The sequence below is a fragment of the Dermacentor andersoni genome, chromosome 1, assembly GCF_023375885.2.
Source record: "Dermacentor andersoni chromosome 1, qqDerAnde1_hic_scaffold, whole genome shotgun sequence".
NCBI classification, from domain to species: domain Eukaryota; kingdom Metazoa; phylum Arthropoda; class Arachnida; order Ixodida; family Ixodidae; genus Dermacentor; species Dermacentor andersoni.
Genome location: NC_092814.1, coordinates 389,214,468 through 389,230,576, shown reverse-complemented (window position 1 = coordinate 389,230,576; position 16,109 = coordinate 389,214,468). Strand labels below are relative to the sequence as shown.

The following is a 16,109-nucleotide window of genomic DNA, read 5'->3' as shown; positions in this document are numbered from 1 at the left end:
AGTGTTACGGACCAGTATTTACGATGACACGAAGAGGCCAGTAGTGTGAAGACGACAACAATGATTAGAGGCTAGTGTGGGCAATTACCTCTTGGCCATGTGCGGCGTATTCATTTCTAAATATAATTGTATATAGCTTCTCGTCTGTGTCTTCCCACGTAATAATATTTTCGAGCCCGCCATGCAACTCCAAAGCTAATCCTTTGACAGGTCATTCGAAGCTACAAAATGAAACCATTGTGCGCCTACGAATGGCATTCGAAACGGGAGGCTACTGTACAGCAATCGCAAATATGGTGTGGCCGTGAACATGTAATGGTCATTCCATGCACTCGTTTTCGTCGGCGAGGCGGTTTGTCGGCTTTATGAGGGTTGTGTGACCACTGTGAATAGATCTGCATTGATTCAATAACCGTAACTTTAGTCATTGACACCCGACAATGCAGCTCTGATTAGGCTTAACGGGCTGGACAGTGTGGCCAGTGGAGTGGCCGTGATGAAAATTCGCTGCCAGCTGATGTGATCATGGGTCGCAAACTATCATGCAAAGATTGTTGCTAGTACGTTCAAATGGGTGGCTCATCAGTGATCTGTCTCCAAATCATGCGTATGGGTTCGATTGACAGCCGCTGAAGTGGCATTCTGGTCCGTGGTTGAGCAGCCGGTAACTACCGCAAGCATGCGTGCCAAGTTGGTCTGTGGGCTTGCATGTGGATAGAATTCTCCGAACTGCACAAATATGTGTGCATGAACACTGAACCCGCATATTCAATGTTATTATCATGCCTTCCAGTGGCTAATCGGCCCAATCATCGCACATGCTTCCATGCTTTCCACACGCACTGCTTTTGTTGCTCCTCTGTTCATGTAGCATTAATCGTTTCTATCAGTATTGTCGACCTGGTCGAACCTTGTACTGATAGGTATCACGCGCTGTCGGAACGCTGCGTGCATCGGGGCACCGACCATAGCTGGGACGTTCACCAAAGGTACAGATATTCGAAAAATCGAATATTTGAGATATCGAATATTAGATATTCGATGTGTGAATTGAATTATTCGTACATTCACTGTTTTATTCGAAATAGAATACTCGAGTATTTGCACAGCCCTACTAATTATCCAACGTCCATTTGAGGCGTCTTGCCATTTTCTAGAGAAAGCAGGCTGTACAGGTTGTACTGGGTGTTCTGGTCTACTTAGATGACATCACTGTGGGCGAGGAGCACAACAACAAGCCATGCAAGGTGGTTTCGATGTGCGGCTTTCCCCTCGGGCATATGGTCTTTTACCCGCAACACTCAAGTGCCATTCAAAATGCCAAGTCATATGTGAGTTGTGTTCCTTCATGTTACATGTTTATGGATAATCTGGCCATGCCTCTTGCCCCACTCTACGAGCTACTAAAGAAAAACACACACTGACAATGGAGATTAAGATGAGCAGCATTTGAAGACATGAAGCTCTTAAAAAGAAGGACCAAGTTTCTTAACCCACTGCAATTAGGGAAAGCCCTCTATCTTGGAACTGGACACATGATCTTGTGACATCAGTGCTGTTTTACATCAATGAATCGACAACAAAGCCAAGCTGGTCAGCTTTGACTCGCACACCCCAATTGCCCTGGTTAGGTAAACACCTCACGACAATGATAGAAAGCTGCTACTGACTTTTCAGCCACACAGATGCAACATTGGTTCCTGCTGCTACCACATAAAATGTGCTGCCTTTCCAAGTGCTTTCAGCATGACCATGGTAACAGCCATGGTAAAACAAGTTGACAGTAACTGCTTACATCCATGATGGCTGGCCTCAGAAGGGGGTCAAATGAAGATTTATGTCCATTCTTTTTCAAGAGACATGAACTGGCATCCAGTAATCGCGTCACCTACTGGGGCCGTCATCCAGTACTTCAGTCGCCAGGGGGAAACTAGTCGTGCTATGCATGACACACACCAAAGAATCATGCCAATGAACTTGGTGCATTCGATTCTCCAGTATTACGTGCTGGACAAAGAGACAAAATTTCTTGTCATGATGAGCAAACAATTGACTCTATGCAAGACTCCCATGCTCAAGTACCACCTTAGATTGAGTTTCACTATTGGCATACCGCTCTGCCGAATGAGAAAATGCTGGCTGCTATCTTCAAACATCGCTGCATGTTGCGTAGCATCAAGTTGCATCCAATTGCACCTGCAGGTATTGAGTGCCCTATGACCTGAAGGGTTGGAAATTCTGTGCAGTACACGAATTATGGTGCAGGAGTTGGTTGGAAGTTGGGCACTTGCTGCACTACCGAGGGGGATCACAGCAATGGTCAACATGAGGGCAACCATGCTCGGGTGACAGGGGTGTGAGGCACAACAGATTGGCTAGATTCAAGCTATCCCGTTGATATCCACAGGGTGGCTCAGGTCAAACAGATACTGATGCTCCTCAGACCAGCCTAGAGGTGAAAAAATATCACCACTGCAAGTGTCCTATGCACATTCTTGCCCCAGACACTGTTGACTTTTGTACATCACCAACGATGAGCAGAAGTCATCCAACAGAAGGCAGCGAGTCCACAAGCTTCTCTCGAGAACTATTGTGATGATTATGATGGCCTTGACTTGCAAATGAAAGAGAAAATCCCTTAAGAGGATGAGAATCATAAATTCTTCAGTGCATTTTGTTGCTTTAACTGTTGCCATTCTGGTGCTTCAACTACTTGAGCATACTGAGGTATGGGAACACAATGAACTACTCTAAATGCAGTGCAGTACACTCAGGAAAACACCCAGCCACTTGAGAAATTTTTGCGATGTAAAGCATTACTGACAAGCACACTTTGCGCATATCAGGCAATATTTTTGCACAGGTCCACAGGTCCAATTGCATGCAAACATTTTTCAATAGAAATTGTGGAATTGTGGCACACTGCACGAGCAATGGCTGCCGGCTTGCCTCCACAATGCAGCCATAGAGTTGGCAACAGAATGGAAAGTGTGCCTTTAAAAGCACAGACTGATGGCATAACATTAGGCACACGGTAGCACTACAACCAGACTTTGCTACTTATCAAGTGCAACTGGTTGCAAGCCATCATTCCATGACACAAGCGCTGGCCAAAAATGCTGCCTAGAGAAATTATGGGGCCATCAACAGTAGGAGTGAGGTCAAAAGAGAAACCCTCCACAGCCACTTGTGATACATGCTGGGTTGTGCTCTATCCACTATTGCAGCACCCACCTCGCAGGACGGGGTCATTGGTCATCCAGCAGTGGGCACCCAGCGGCCGTGACCACCAGGATGGCAGCCATTCCGTACGCATGTCCAGCCTAGAGTCGCACAGTGAAAACATGGCAAACATGCTGCCAAGGCCCATAGTGAGCACAGAGTTGCCTACAAATCATTTACTAGAGGGAACTCTGGCACTAGGGTCTACAGGAGCAGTGAGCAGGCTGGTTTAGCCAACATTGAAATAATGGTTAGTATACACTGATTTGCCTAAACCTCATCCTTCCTGCTTCGAACGGCCTAGCGACTGTATAGTGTTCATCTTCAACAAAACACTGAATTTATAGAAAGCAGCAATTTGCAATAATTATGCATATACACAGAAACCTAATTGGAAGGGGTGAATGAATATTCAGTTTCAAATTTCGTTGGAAAAGGAACTAGTTGGTATTTTCGGATACTTGAAACTAACCAAACATTTTGCAACAACCTAATGTTAAAGTCTTGCTAGTGTTCTCTGTCTGCTAAACAAAGTATTGCAAATTATCAGAAATGAAACAATGCCAAATGTTTTCAGAGTAATCCTCATACAAAATGGGTAATGCTCTGTTTTAAGCTCAGCAGCGAAAGCCGACATGACAACCATGATTTCTGCTTCTAGTCTGTCATTTAGTGTTTTTCAAAGCGTACCCATGCAGCAGTTTTATCTTTTATGCTACAACCAGTGGTGTTTTTCTTGCAACAGGCCCATTTACATGTGTTCATAAAAGTCCTTCAGAAGCTTTTTTTCCCAATTTTATTTTTTTATTTTTAGGCTACCATTCATTTAGCGTTTTTGGAAAGCTAGTCAATAGCAGCTATTCATTCTTGGAAAGCTAGTTTGCAACCAGGCTTTAAATATGCTAGGAGGTTATTCGTGAAGTTTTTAAGTGACAATCAGGGATCCTATGTATAAAACTGATCCTTTGCCTCTGATAGTTAGCTGTCTTTTTGTACAAGTTAGAGTAAGCATGCCACCTAATTATACTAAAATAAATAATCTTGCTGTAAATATATGTGTCTGTGTTTGACTAATTCATATTCCATTGAAGTTCGAAAAAGTTGATATTCACCCACCTCTACTAATTGCCTTCGTGTGTTTAGAAAAATGAAACAACTTGAAAATTTGGGCTGATAAATGCAGATAAAGCATAGTAAACGAAGCCACAAGAACGTCCCAAGCCACAAAGGTCAGACAAATCCATGTGCCAACCAACATAGTCGCAGAGTTCCCTCTAGTAAATTTTGTTGGACACTCTATGGTACACACACAAAAGTCAATAGCATGTTATTTGTGTCGGTGACTGCTGTGCTCAACTTGGTCTCTGCATCCTCACTATGTATTCATGTTTTGCATATAGATGCTCGCAATGCGCATTTTATGCCACTGATTCACTACTACGCTTCAGTGGTGAACAGAAAAATTTCGGCAATGCAGTGAATACGGCTTGTACATTCACACTATTGCAAAAAAAAGCAAAAACAAAAAATACAGAAACCACACTAATAACAAAAACAAAGCACAAACTATCATGAGTTTTATTCCTGTCCAAGGCGTGCATATATGTACATATTGTTACACTGCATGGCCGAGCCGAAGGGGAGGAGATTGATGAACTGTGGGCAGTGTGGAAAACGCCCGACTGCCTGTGATCTCGTTTCTAAGCCCCCTCAATCATCTTGTAAATAAACCCATCTCATCCATAACAACTTTGGTGGATGGTGCTGGGAGATCGCTCTGGACAACCGCCTTCTACACACCCTCCGACGAAGCCACCGCTTGGTCGGACTACCGCCTGAAGACACGGAAATGAACGAACCACAAGCAACTGGTGGCAGCCATGACGCAAGCATGCAAGAAGACAGTGAGCACCCAAGGCAAGTCATCTGCTGGATCCCTGAAAAAGAGCTGCGCACCTTTTCCGGCAAAGCTTATGAGGATGTCGACGACTGGCTGAAGTATTATCAAAGGGTAAACAGTCACAATGGGTAGAACTCAATGGCACAAATTTCTAACATTGCTTTCCTTCTCACCACAACCGCACTTCTCTGGTTCGACAATAACAAGAGCACAATGACAACGTGGGAAAGGTTCGTTGAGGAAATCAAGGGCTGCTTCGGGGACTCACTTTCAAGAAGAAAGAAAGCTGAGCACATGCTTTCACGAAGAGTACAGTTGCCGGGGTAAACATGCACAACTTATATTGAAGAAGTATTTAAACTGTGCAGAATTGTGAACATGGGCACGTCAGATGAAGATAAGGTTGGGCATCTCCTGAAGGACATGGCTGAAGATGTCTACAATTTTCTAATATCAAAGGAAGACCTGCATACTCTATCTGATCTAAGACGTCACTGCTGTGCTTTTGAGGTGCTGAAGACGCAACGAGTATTCCCAAAATTTGGCACACTTCACAACATGACCACAGTCGCAAATGTGGACATCTCCACTTCCCACAACATCGCCTCAGTACGTCAAATTGTTAAAGAAGAATTGGTGCACTTTCAAGCACAAGGTGGAAGAAGAGACGCAGGGCGGGAGTACCACCAATGCACATTTGACGTATGCTGTCCTCAACAGCCGGTACTTTGCCAACTGCAAAGTAACCGCGAAAATTGGCCCTTGCATAATGAACGTGTTCGCGTCGACATGGCGGAGTTCCAGCATCCTTCGCATACCTTTGAATACTGTCAGGCCACATCTTCAAGAATACAACTTTTCGGTCGCCTACAAGAGAGGCCGGTGTCATACCGATGCTGACTGCTTGTCTCGTCTCCTGTCACCACACTTCAATGCGAACAACAACGACTTCGACGACTATCTTGCCACCATTACCGAGTTTATCCTACACTGATACCCCTATTGGAGGCTGCCCGCACTACAGGTCAGACCACGCTGTTCACACTGTGTGATGGCCTGCTTTAAAAAATAATTACTTGCTGATGAAGCTTCATTGCTCCTAGTTGTTCCCAAACACCTGTGCACTGTGATTCTTCGCGCCATGCATGACGACATCACAGAGGGCCCACCTGTGCTTTGCTCACATGCTTCATCAATTACGTTAGTGCTTTTATTGGCTGAAGCTATGAAAGAGCACAAGACAGTACATTGCCAGTTGTCCAGATTGCCACTGTCATAAGAGGCCAGCGACGCCTACTGCAGGCTTTTTGCAACCAGTGAAACCACCCACTTCAACATTTGAAAAAGTTGGCATCGACTTGCTTGACCCCTTTCCCAAGAGCTCTACCGGCCATCGCTGGGTATGTGTTGACTACTTGACGCGCTATACTGAGACTGTGGCGCTTACCTCTATTACTGTCACCGATGTGTTGTGCTTTCTGCTTCATTCTGTCATCCTGCACCACGGTGCTCCACGTGTTATATGTGACCATGGACGGCAATTCCCCACCGACATCGTTGAAGACCTGCCATGCTTTTGCAGTTCTACTTATCACCATTCAACACCATACTATCCACAAACAAATTGCCTTACCGAATGCATTCATCGTACGCTTACCAACATGTTGTCACTGTACGTTTCGGCTGATCACAAGAATTGAGATGCCGTGCTGCTCTTTGTCACATACGCATACAATATAGCCCAAGTACAAAGTAACTGGGTATGCGCCTTTCTATCTGTTGTATGCTCGCAGCCCCCAAATTTTCTTGGACACTATTTTGCCATTCACACTGAACGAAGACACATCCATAGCAGACATTGTGTCTGTGCAATTGTGTTTGCATGTTTCAACCAAGGCACGCTACAATGCCTGGCACATACCTGCCACTTTTGCTCCAGGCAATGACGTTTTACTGTGGACACCTCTACGGAAGAAGGGCATGTATTGCAAGTTTATTTCAACATATACAGGTCCATTCATGACACCCAACCGATTAAGTGATGTCAACTATGTCATAGCAAAACTGACCTCCAATAATCGCCGGTCGCAGAACACACAAGTGGTTCACATGGCCCGCCTGAAGTACTACCATCACAGGGCTCCCAAACCAAGCAGTACCAATCATGTGGTTCTCTAACTCGCTTGGCGAGCTTCATCAGCTCTGGAGGAAGATGTTACACTGCGCGGCAGAGGCGAAGAAGAAGAAACTGAAGAACTGCACGCAGTGTAGCGAATACCTGACTGTCTGCGATCTCGTCTCTACGCCCCCTCAATCATCTTGTAAATAAACCCATCTGATCCGTAACAATATATATGAAGATAGGTGAGAGAAGCATGAAAGAGCATTAAAATAACAAGTAAAAAAAAGGGAGCAAGGAAACAATAAAACATATGATAAAATAATGTGACAATGAAAAGACAAAACTTCAGGAGGCCAACACAGCAGCTTTACCTGCCCTCGCATGGATACATGAGCACATGCACCCTTTTTTCGCAGCAACCATCTTGACGTCAGTTCATGGACACTCTGCTTATGCAACCATCTTTTTTTTTTGTTTCCTATATTTAATGCCCCCCACCCCACATTTCACTAATTTGCACTAATGAGTACCTCTATCCTATCTAAATAAGCAGAGCATTCACACAGTTTGTAGTGTGCAGCCAAGTTGCTGACAGCTCTTGAAACGGTGTCAAGCCTGCTCTATGCAGCACAGTTAAGCCTCGAGATAACAAATTTCAATATAACTTTTTTATAACTTCTTGTTCAGAGAACACCATGTATTTTGAACCTGAATATAACAATGTGTGTCTATATGCAATTCCAATACATATGAAATTTCACTGCTGGCATGAAGGAATTCCGAGGTAATAAATGGAAGCTGCTGCGGATGCAGATGGTTGAATACTAGTTAATTACATGTAGTTGCTTCCAAATGCACCTCTTAAATCACACAACAAAGAGCAGTTTCCAAGGCGGAGCAGTGTATTCAGAGGTAGAGGTGAATTCACCTGGTCATGGCCCCGAAATCTGGCGGTGCGTGCTGCAGCGTATCATGCATTCGTATCGAAGCATTCTACGTCACATATGGTTCTGTATTCTGAGCGCACATTGCATCAGTGCCCAATTTAGTATTTCTGCCGTGGCCAATTATCCCTGTCTCAAGTGGCAACAACAGTGAAAAACATGAGTAGCGGTACTAGAATTAAACCCAACACTCTCTTGCCATTGTGCTTCGTATAAAGTCCAAGTGAGATAAGATTCTATTGCATCTCATGTGACATGTGCTGTGGATGCCATGTGCTGTGAGAGTTAGCTGAGAAACATGGTGGTTTCATACATTCCGTATTCAAATGCGTGCAAGGTGGAGGGGGCAGACAAGCATGCGTCTCCTCCTCTAGCCGGCCGTGGCTTAATGGCTAAGCGCATATGCAGCCTGCCTGCCCTATTATGGAGGCAATCTGTGATGGCTGGTCGGTTCACGTGCACAGTCTGTCCACTGCTGGAGGTTGCAAATCTCACGCTTCGGAGGCATGTTTAAATGAGAGGCAGACGAAGCATTCACTTCCCTCTGGTTGCACTCTTCATCATGCCAGCATAGTGACGCGTGTTCGCAGTCATCTAGTGAGACCTGTTCATGTGTGCCTGTGCACATGTGACACACTGCTTGTCAATTTAATTAGTAAGCGAATGTTTACTGCAATTTATATGACCAATAAAACTACGAACCTTCAGGTAGTTGTTTATACTTTGCTATTGCTACCAAAACTTCGCCCCTTTCAGGTGAAACAGACTTTTTTACTTATACAGTTAAACCTCAATATAATGAACTTCGATATTGACACGTGGACTTGTTTATCTTTTCTGCATGAACACCAACTGTGTTCGTCGCCATCATCGTGCTTTAAGTGTAGCCTGTTTTTGTGGGCACAGGTTTGCCCAATAAAAGTTAGTTTCGTCATTCACAGTACTGCTACTGTGTTCTGAAAAATACTGAAAGATATCTATAGCGGCTCCACAGCCACCGTAGTCCTCCATAAAGAAAGCAACAAAATCCCAATAAAGAAAGGCGTCAGGCAGGGAGATACGATCTCTCCAATGCTATTCACAGCGTGTTTACAGGAGGTATTCAGAGACCTGGATTGGGAAGAATTGGGGATAAAAGTTAATGAAGAATACCTTCGTAACTTGCGATTCGCTGATGATATTGCCTTGCTTAGTAACTCGGGGGACCAATTGCAATGCATGCTCACTGACCTGGAGAGGCAAAGCAGAAGAGTGGGTCTAAAAATTAATCTGCAGAAAACTAAAGTAATGTTTAACAGTCTCGGAAGAGAACAGCAGTTTACAATAGGTAGTGAGGCACTGGAAGTGGTAAGGGAATACGTCTACTTAGGACAGGTAGTGACGGCGGATCCGGATCATGAGACTGAAATAATCAGAAGAATAAGAATGGGCTGGGGTGCGTTTGGCAGGCATTCTGAGATCATGAACAGCAGGTTGCCATTATCCCTCAAGAGAAAAGTTTATAACAGCTGTGTCTCACCAGTACTCGCGTACGGGGCAGAAACCTGGAGGCTTACGAAAAGGGTTCTACTTAAATTGAGGACGACGCAACGAGCTATGGAAAGAAGAATGATAGGTGTAACGTTAAGGGATAAGAAAAGAGCAGATTGGGCGAGGGAACAAACACGAGTTAATGATATCTTACTTGAAATCAAGAAAAAGAAATGGGCATGGGCAGGACACGTAATGAGGAGGGAAGATAACCGATGGCCATTAAGAGTTACGGAATGGATTCCAATGGAAGGGAAGCGTAGCAGAGGGCAGCAGAAAGTTAGGTGGGCGGACGAGATTAAGAAGTTTGCAGGGACAACATGGCCACAATTAGTACATGACCGGGGTAGTCGGAGAAGTATGGGAGAGGCCTTTGCCCTGCAGTGGGCATAACCAGGCTGATGATGATGAAATGCAGCTGCTGTAGCCGGGATTCGATCCCGTAACCTCGTGCTTAGCAGCCCAACATTATAACCACTAAGCAGCCAAGGTGCGCACACTGAATATACCAAATATTCTGAATATCAAATAGTATATATTTGATTCACGAATAGAATTATTCCAACATTCACTATTCGATTCGATTAGTTGATATTCAAGTATTTGAACAACCCTACTTTGTTGTCATCGAGCGAGACCTGCTTATGTTTAGTGCAACTTATAGACCAGACTTTTTATAGCCTCAGAGCGAGTGTGTCAGCCTCGCTGCTACCCTCGACACCAGGTGCTGTGTTCTGCTCTTACTAAGTCTGCTCATAGTGACTTTAAACAGAAAAATACTTTAGGCCCGGCAAGTTTGCTCGGGTGGCTATCAGTGTTGATGTTGTAAATTACACGATAATGTGTGTGCTGGCTCCCTACGCTGTGGGCCTGCAATAACAGTGGCGTTGACGGCCTTTCGGCGTCTTTATTTTGGGTCTGCTCGGTTCAACTTTTGGACAGAAAGCCCACAGAGGTGAACCCATACCTAAAAATTTAAAGGACACTTAAGCTGCGCCTTTAAGAGTGCAATGTGATAGCATTCAAAGATCCCTGACTGCTTCTCATATTTCCCGGCAACTGGAGCATATGTAACCGTAATGTTTACCGGGAAATGCTGGCGGCGAATGGTATGCACGAAGGTGAGCTTTCTGGTAGAAACGCGCCTTCTTGCTTGGGCCACAATGCAGCGGAGGCGAGTATTATCTGGAGGTGTTGCAAGGAACTGGGCACGCTGCTTTATGGACTTTGAGATTTGTGCACGCCGACGCGCACAAATGGTAGAAACACTGGAAAAGGGGTTTTGTGTTTTGAGTTTCTGTGTAACAGAATTATGTTTTCTCGTATATTCAAATTACATCCGATGCTATCATGTCTGTAGGTTGTGTGTGTCATACTTTACAATTTTTCTAATGTATTTTACCTTGAGAAATTAAATTAGTTCAGTAATTTCCTTGCACTATATGGAGGGCCTGCATAGTTAGGTATGCGTGGTTTGAAATTTTTGCCAAAACGATGGTAGACACGAGGCACGGGATGCCAATGCCGGATTTTCTATGACACGGGGCCCTTACCGCAATTCGCATTGAAACTGCATTTTAGACACCAAAGAAAGGTGAGCAGAAGGTGATTGGGACATCTGCTGACTTCGTAACTACCACAGCAATTGTTCTGTTATGGCATTACACATTATGTTATGTTTCTGTTATGGCTGTTATGCACGAAACTGGGCGGTTTCTGTGTCCTACATTTTTCATGCACTTGAATCGGTCACATTCGAGTACTCATGATTGCAAAAGAGAGAAAGCAGCATAAGAGTGGCTCGCACACAGCCAGGCTATGCACGCATCAATGTCTCATGAGATGTTTTTTCTTTCGCGCAATGTCGAGGTGCTTGAATTGGTATAATTCTGTGATGCTCCCATCTGGCTACGTGAAAAGCATGTTCAGTTGGTCCTAACAAAGGCAGTGCGTCGTTCAGCAATGTCATACATGGATATGTAAATTACTGCATGTTCTCTATATTGGCTGCAACAGAAAGAAAAAATAAACCTGTAACTGGCAGCACACGCAATATAAAATGTAATGCTTCTATCTTGTGCACACTGCACTGGCCTACTAATTGATATCCAGAGTATGCTGCTTGTGTTGGCTGCGTGTCTACGTCTAATGGAGGCACTAAGCTTTTTCTGCGACTACATGCAGTGTGCAGAAACAAAAAGTTGCTTCGTCGCAATTATCTCAATTGTGGCATGCAAGAGCACGCCACGATTAAGATGACAAAGCAGGGTCAAAATACAGCACAAGGTATGGCGCATGGCGCAAACATGTTACTCGCCATTTAAATATAACAGAGTACAGAGTACTATACACTAGTCCCTCTTGGACACCTCCTGGCTAAGGCCAGAAAAGCATATATTGTAAATATACAGACCTCATAGAAAAAAAAAAAGGTTGGCCAACTGCAGAATGTTGCAACTGTGGTGCAAGATCTGCACGGTGCTCTCACTAAATCATCTATGTGGCATAATTCTCTCATCTGACATGCAATCGCATTCAAGAAGACACACTAACTGGCCTCCAGACGACAAAGCAGCTGCAGTGCCTTCGGAGCCTGCCACTGGAGGCGACTGATAACAGCAAACTCCTTGTGATCTGTTGTCGCCCATGCCGTTCCTGCAGTCCTAATGCGATCATCATCATTATAGTAAAAACATGGCAGCCCCCTACGGGCGCTGAAAATTCTGTTCTGTATGGCCAATAGAACTATAAAGCTTCATTAGATGTCTAATACTTTACTATTCTTATCGATGGTTCACCTTTTGGGTGAAACTGCAATTTATTTTACTCATAGAACCAATACTAGAAACAATGCATACGGCTACTTAAATTTCAAATGCCATACCGGAGCTTGCTTGATTTCTCAGATATATGTGTAATGCCGCAAATCTACAACATGGCACCGTGAGCAATGGATTTGCACTCATCACCTCGATTTCATATGATTTTAAACTGAAGATTTTTTTGTGGCATCCGACGGGTTTTGATGCTGCACTGATTGGACTGTGTAAAAATGTGTCCACTCATAACATCGTCCCACAGCAGGCAACACTATCAGCCGCAGTAGCAGAGTGGACGCAAAAGCTTCGCAGGCTTAGTTTCCTACCGCCGACGTGAGGATATCGTTGACATGTTTTGTTGACAGCAAAATGAAATTCTTTTGTCACTGAAATTAGTTTTTTTCTGATCGCCCGATAATCTGTAAATGTTTACAGCCCCTTCAGTGAAAGACAAATCGGTCAGTGACTGAATTGCTTGCATATAAGGTGAAATTTCAATATAAGAATATTTTAATGCAACAAAATAAAGTGTCAATTTTAATAACTTTGTTATATCGAGGTGCAACTGTGCTTCATCATATATAATATGTGGTCGTTATGTTGAGGTGTGATTACACAATAGTGCGAATGCTCATGTTAAAAAAAATCTTCTTGCACTGCAAGAGACAGCTGTTTGGCACGCTTTTGTTATTAAGCACTCATCCATTAGGACAGAACATAGGCTGCCCGACAAGTCCCGAGAAAGACCCCCACTTCCTGGCACAGCCCCTCTTGGTGGGAGGCCCGACCAAAATTGAAATCAAGTTGTGTAGTTTAACTTGCTGAAACAGCATAGTGGGTTATGCAACATAGTGGAGCACACTGAAACAATTTTGACTACCGGCAGTTCATAGCATGTGCCCAAGCGTTTTTGCATAACCCCCTGCCTGGCCACCACAGCTGAGAGGAGAACCTGTTTCTCAAAAGCCACCCGGCGACCAAAAGTGCACCTACCCTGGCGCACTGAGGCTGCCCACAGCTGCCACATGGTGGAGCCCTGCAAGAAGAAGCGGGTTCAGTGACCCGACCCAGCAGCTGGGCACACTCCTCACCGGTTTCCAGGTCCCAGTGGAGTAGCACCGTAGACGTGTAATAGGAACCCTTCCCACCACCAGGGAGACCAGTGAGCACGGGGAGACTGCGGCAGAAAGGCTACACATCTCAAAGAGAAGTGGTACACAAAATGCGCGCATTACAACAACAGCACCTCCATACCATGCCAATGCAGTCAACATTCTCAAGATAATTATAGAATGTGCGTCATGATAGATTGGTGGTGGCAATGATGGTGCGCTCCTTTATAAAATCTGATAAAAAAGAAAGTTGCTTGATTCGCTAAAGCCAATGGCAATAAAGCCACACTATATGTTTTTGGCAAGGACTCCCATGCACCAATGCACAAATTGGCAAAGTGGTTGGTCAGAGCTAGGGCCACCAGCAAACCTTTGCAACAATGGTCGAGTTGCTCGAGAATCGCACATTATCAAATCAAGTGGAAACACAGAAGACAACATGTGGTTCATCGAAAGTTTTCCAACAGAGACGACAATGGACATTAAGTGCAAGTATAAATTTCCATTATATGAAAGTAAGTTCTGCAGGTTTCATTTATTTTCCTTACTGCACAAATTGGGTGCAACTATATTTTTTTTCTTGTTATAGGAATCGGGCTCACGTTACATTTTGGTGCAGATCAGAGCCAGTAAATACTTGCCCTTCGGTCAAACAGACAAGCGTCCGTCTCTTTCAGAGCTCTAGTCTCACCACACAAGGTTCAGCATGCTTCATTGCCTCACGGTAAATGGCTTGGAAGTCCCCAAAGCAACAAAAGCCCTTTTTGTGGCCTTGCACACAAATATACACAAAAGGAATCAAATGTAGGCAACTACTAAGCTGTTGCTCAACTAGTGTATAGTAGACTTTCGTTAATTTGATTTTTCAATTAATTCGATCCCAACCACAGGTCCCCGCTGGCGTCCATGCATTTCTGTGGGTCCAAACATTTTCGTTATTTGGACCCCAAAATTGGCCTTTGCCAGATAATTTGAACTTGGCCAGCCAGCACGTACGTGCCGGATTCCTATGGTGACCCCTTCAGTGGGAGCGTCTCTCTCTCTCTGCAGAGCTTAGGGGACAGTGAACATCATCTCCCACCAAAAATGCGGCCTGCCCTAGGAAGATTTTCAAGCAATAACCGCAGCTCACAATGTTTGGCTACACTGTTTACCCAATTCCAGCGCGCAACTTTTTTTAAAGGAAAATTGAGCCAAATATTGCCTGCGTGATGCAATCGAATACAAAACTAAAACCAGCACATTCATATGCTTTGCCACAGAAGACTTGTGTATTGCGGTGCAGCTGACTTTCGGAAACTGGTCGTTATTGTGCAACACATGTTACTCATTTTTCTTGCTCAATGATTGGGTGCGTGTTAGATTTCCAGTTTGTTTAGGAGCCTTAATGCCATTTATACATTAGTTTTCTTAGACACATATAATGTGGTTGTGCATTTGTTTCGGGGGCGCGTTAAAATCGGTGCAAATACTGCCACATGAATCAGTGGTGTGTATAGGCACTTTTTCTGCATTGTGTTTAATCTTACTCACCGAATAATTTGGTCAATTACGTTGGCCGCATCAGGGTCGAATTAACGAAAGTCGAGTATACCGGATTTGTACATGGCATTAAGCGTGCATAATGCCCCTTTGGAGAGTGGTGTCATGTGCGCTTGTATTTCGAAAACAGCAGCAAACAGCATATCTATGCTAGCACTGTCAACTTGGTGTTCCTGTGGTTCACATAATTATCAAAGTCAGGAATGCTCACCATGCAGTGTACAGCGAACTTAAATGAATTGATAGAACAAAATCATCCAGACAACAGCAGTCTTGCCTTGCGACTTTCTGTGGTCTTTCGGCATACTTTATGGCGGAAGATTCGGCAGTTGGCCACATAACTGCAGTGTTGCACAGACGCATACAGGTTGAATGCACAATGCTTACAGAATGAACAGGTGCCAAGAACAGCAAGTCTTTGGCAATGTGCAGCCATAAAAAGGCATACACTGTCATTTAATTGACTGAATGGAATGTCTCAAAGCAAGGCTAAAACAGATGCCATAGTGGCTCTGGATTAGTAAGAGAAAGCTTCGCATCAGGGCCATTTCCCTATTCAAGTACAGACATGACAAATGTAGAAATGTTCTCATTAGATAACCACTCAGCCAAATTCAATTAAATTTGTCGCATTTTAGAGAGAAACCCACATTCTATAAAGTGCAGCAATCATAATTTTTATTTAGGGCCTCATGCTTTTTGTAAAAAAATTACAAAAGAAGCACAAACTCTGCACTTCCAACTCTGCACCAAAAACAAATTTCGCAGTTATGTAAGCTGCACCTGTAACGAGCATCTCAAACAGACAAATGTGATAGAAGTTTAGAGCGTGCATGACATTTCTGCAACATTTATGAGCATTTCGCAAGAGTCCTACTTCAAAATCTGTGTAGCATATTCCAGAACCAATGTTCTCTG

General features: G+C 44.1%; 1 protein-coding gene across 5 annotated transcripts in view; it reads right to left on the bottom strand.

Annotated features, from left to right (window-relative positions):
• LOC126518743 (uncharacterized) overlaps nt 1-16,109 on the bottom strand; it is a 192,312-nt gene that overhangs the window by 13,083 nt on the left and 163,120 nt on the right. For 3 of the 5 annotated variants that reach the window (XM_055064856.1, XM_055064859.2, XM_055064860.1), the window contains 3 exons: nt 13,629-13,714; nt 13,531-13,573; nt 3,235-3,356 (listed from right to left, as the gene is read on the bottom strand). In XM_055064856.1, the coding sequence (XP_054920831.1) occupies nt 3,235-3,356; nt 13,531-13,573; nt 13,629-13,714 (251 nt within the window). The remainder of the gene's footprint in view (nt 1-3,234; nt 3,357-13,530; nt 13,574-13,628; nt 13,715-16,109) is intronic. The other 2 variants (XM_055064857.2, XM_055064858.2) reach the window with 2 other exon arrangements.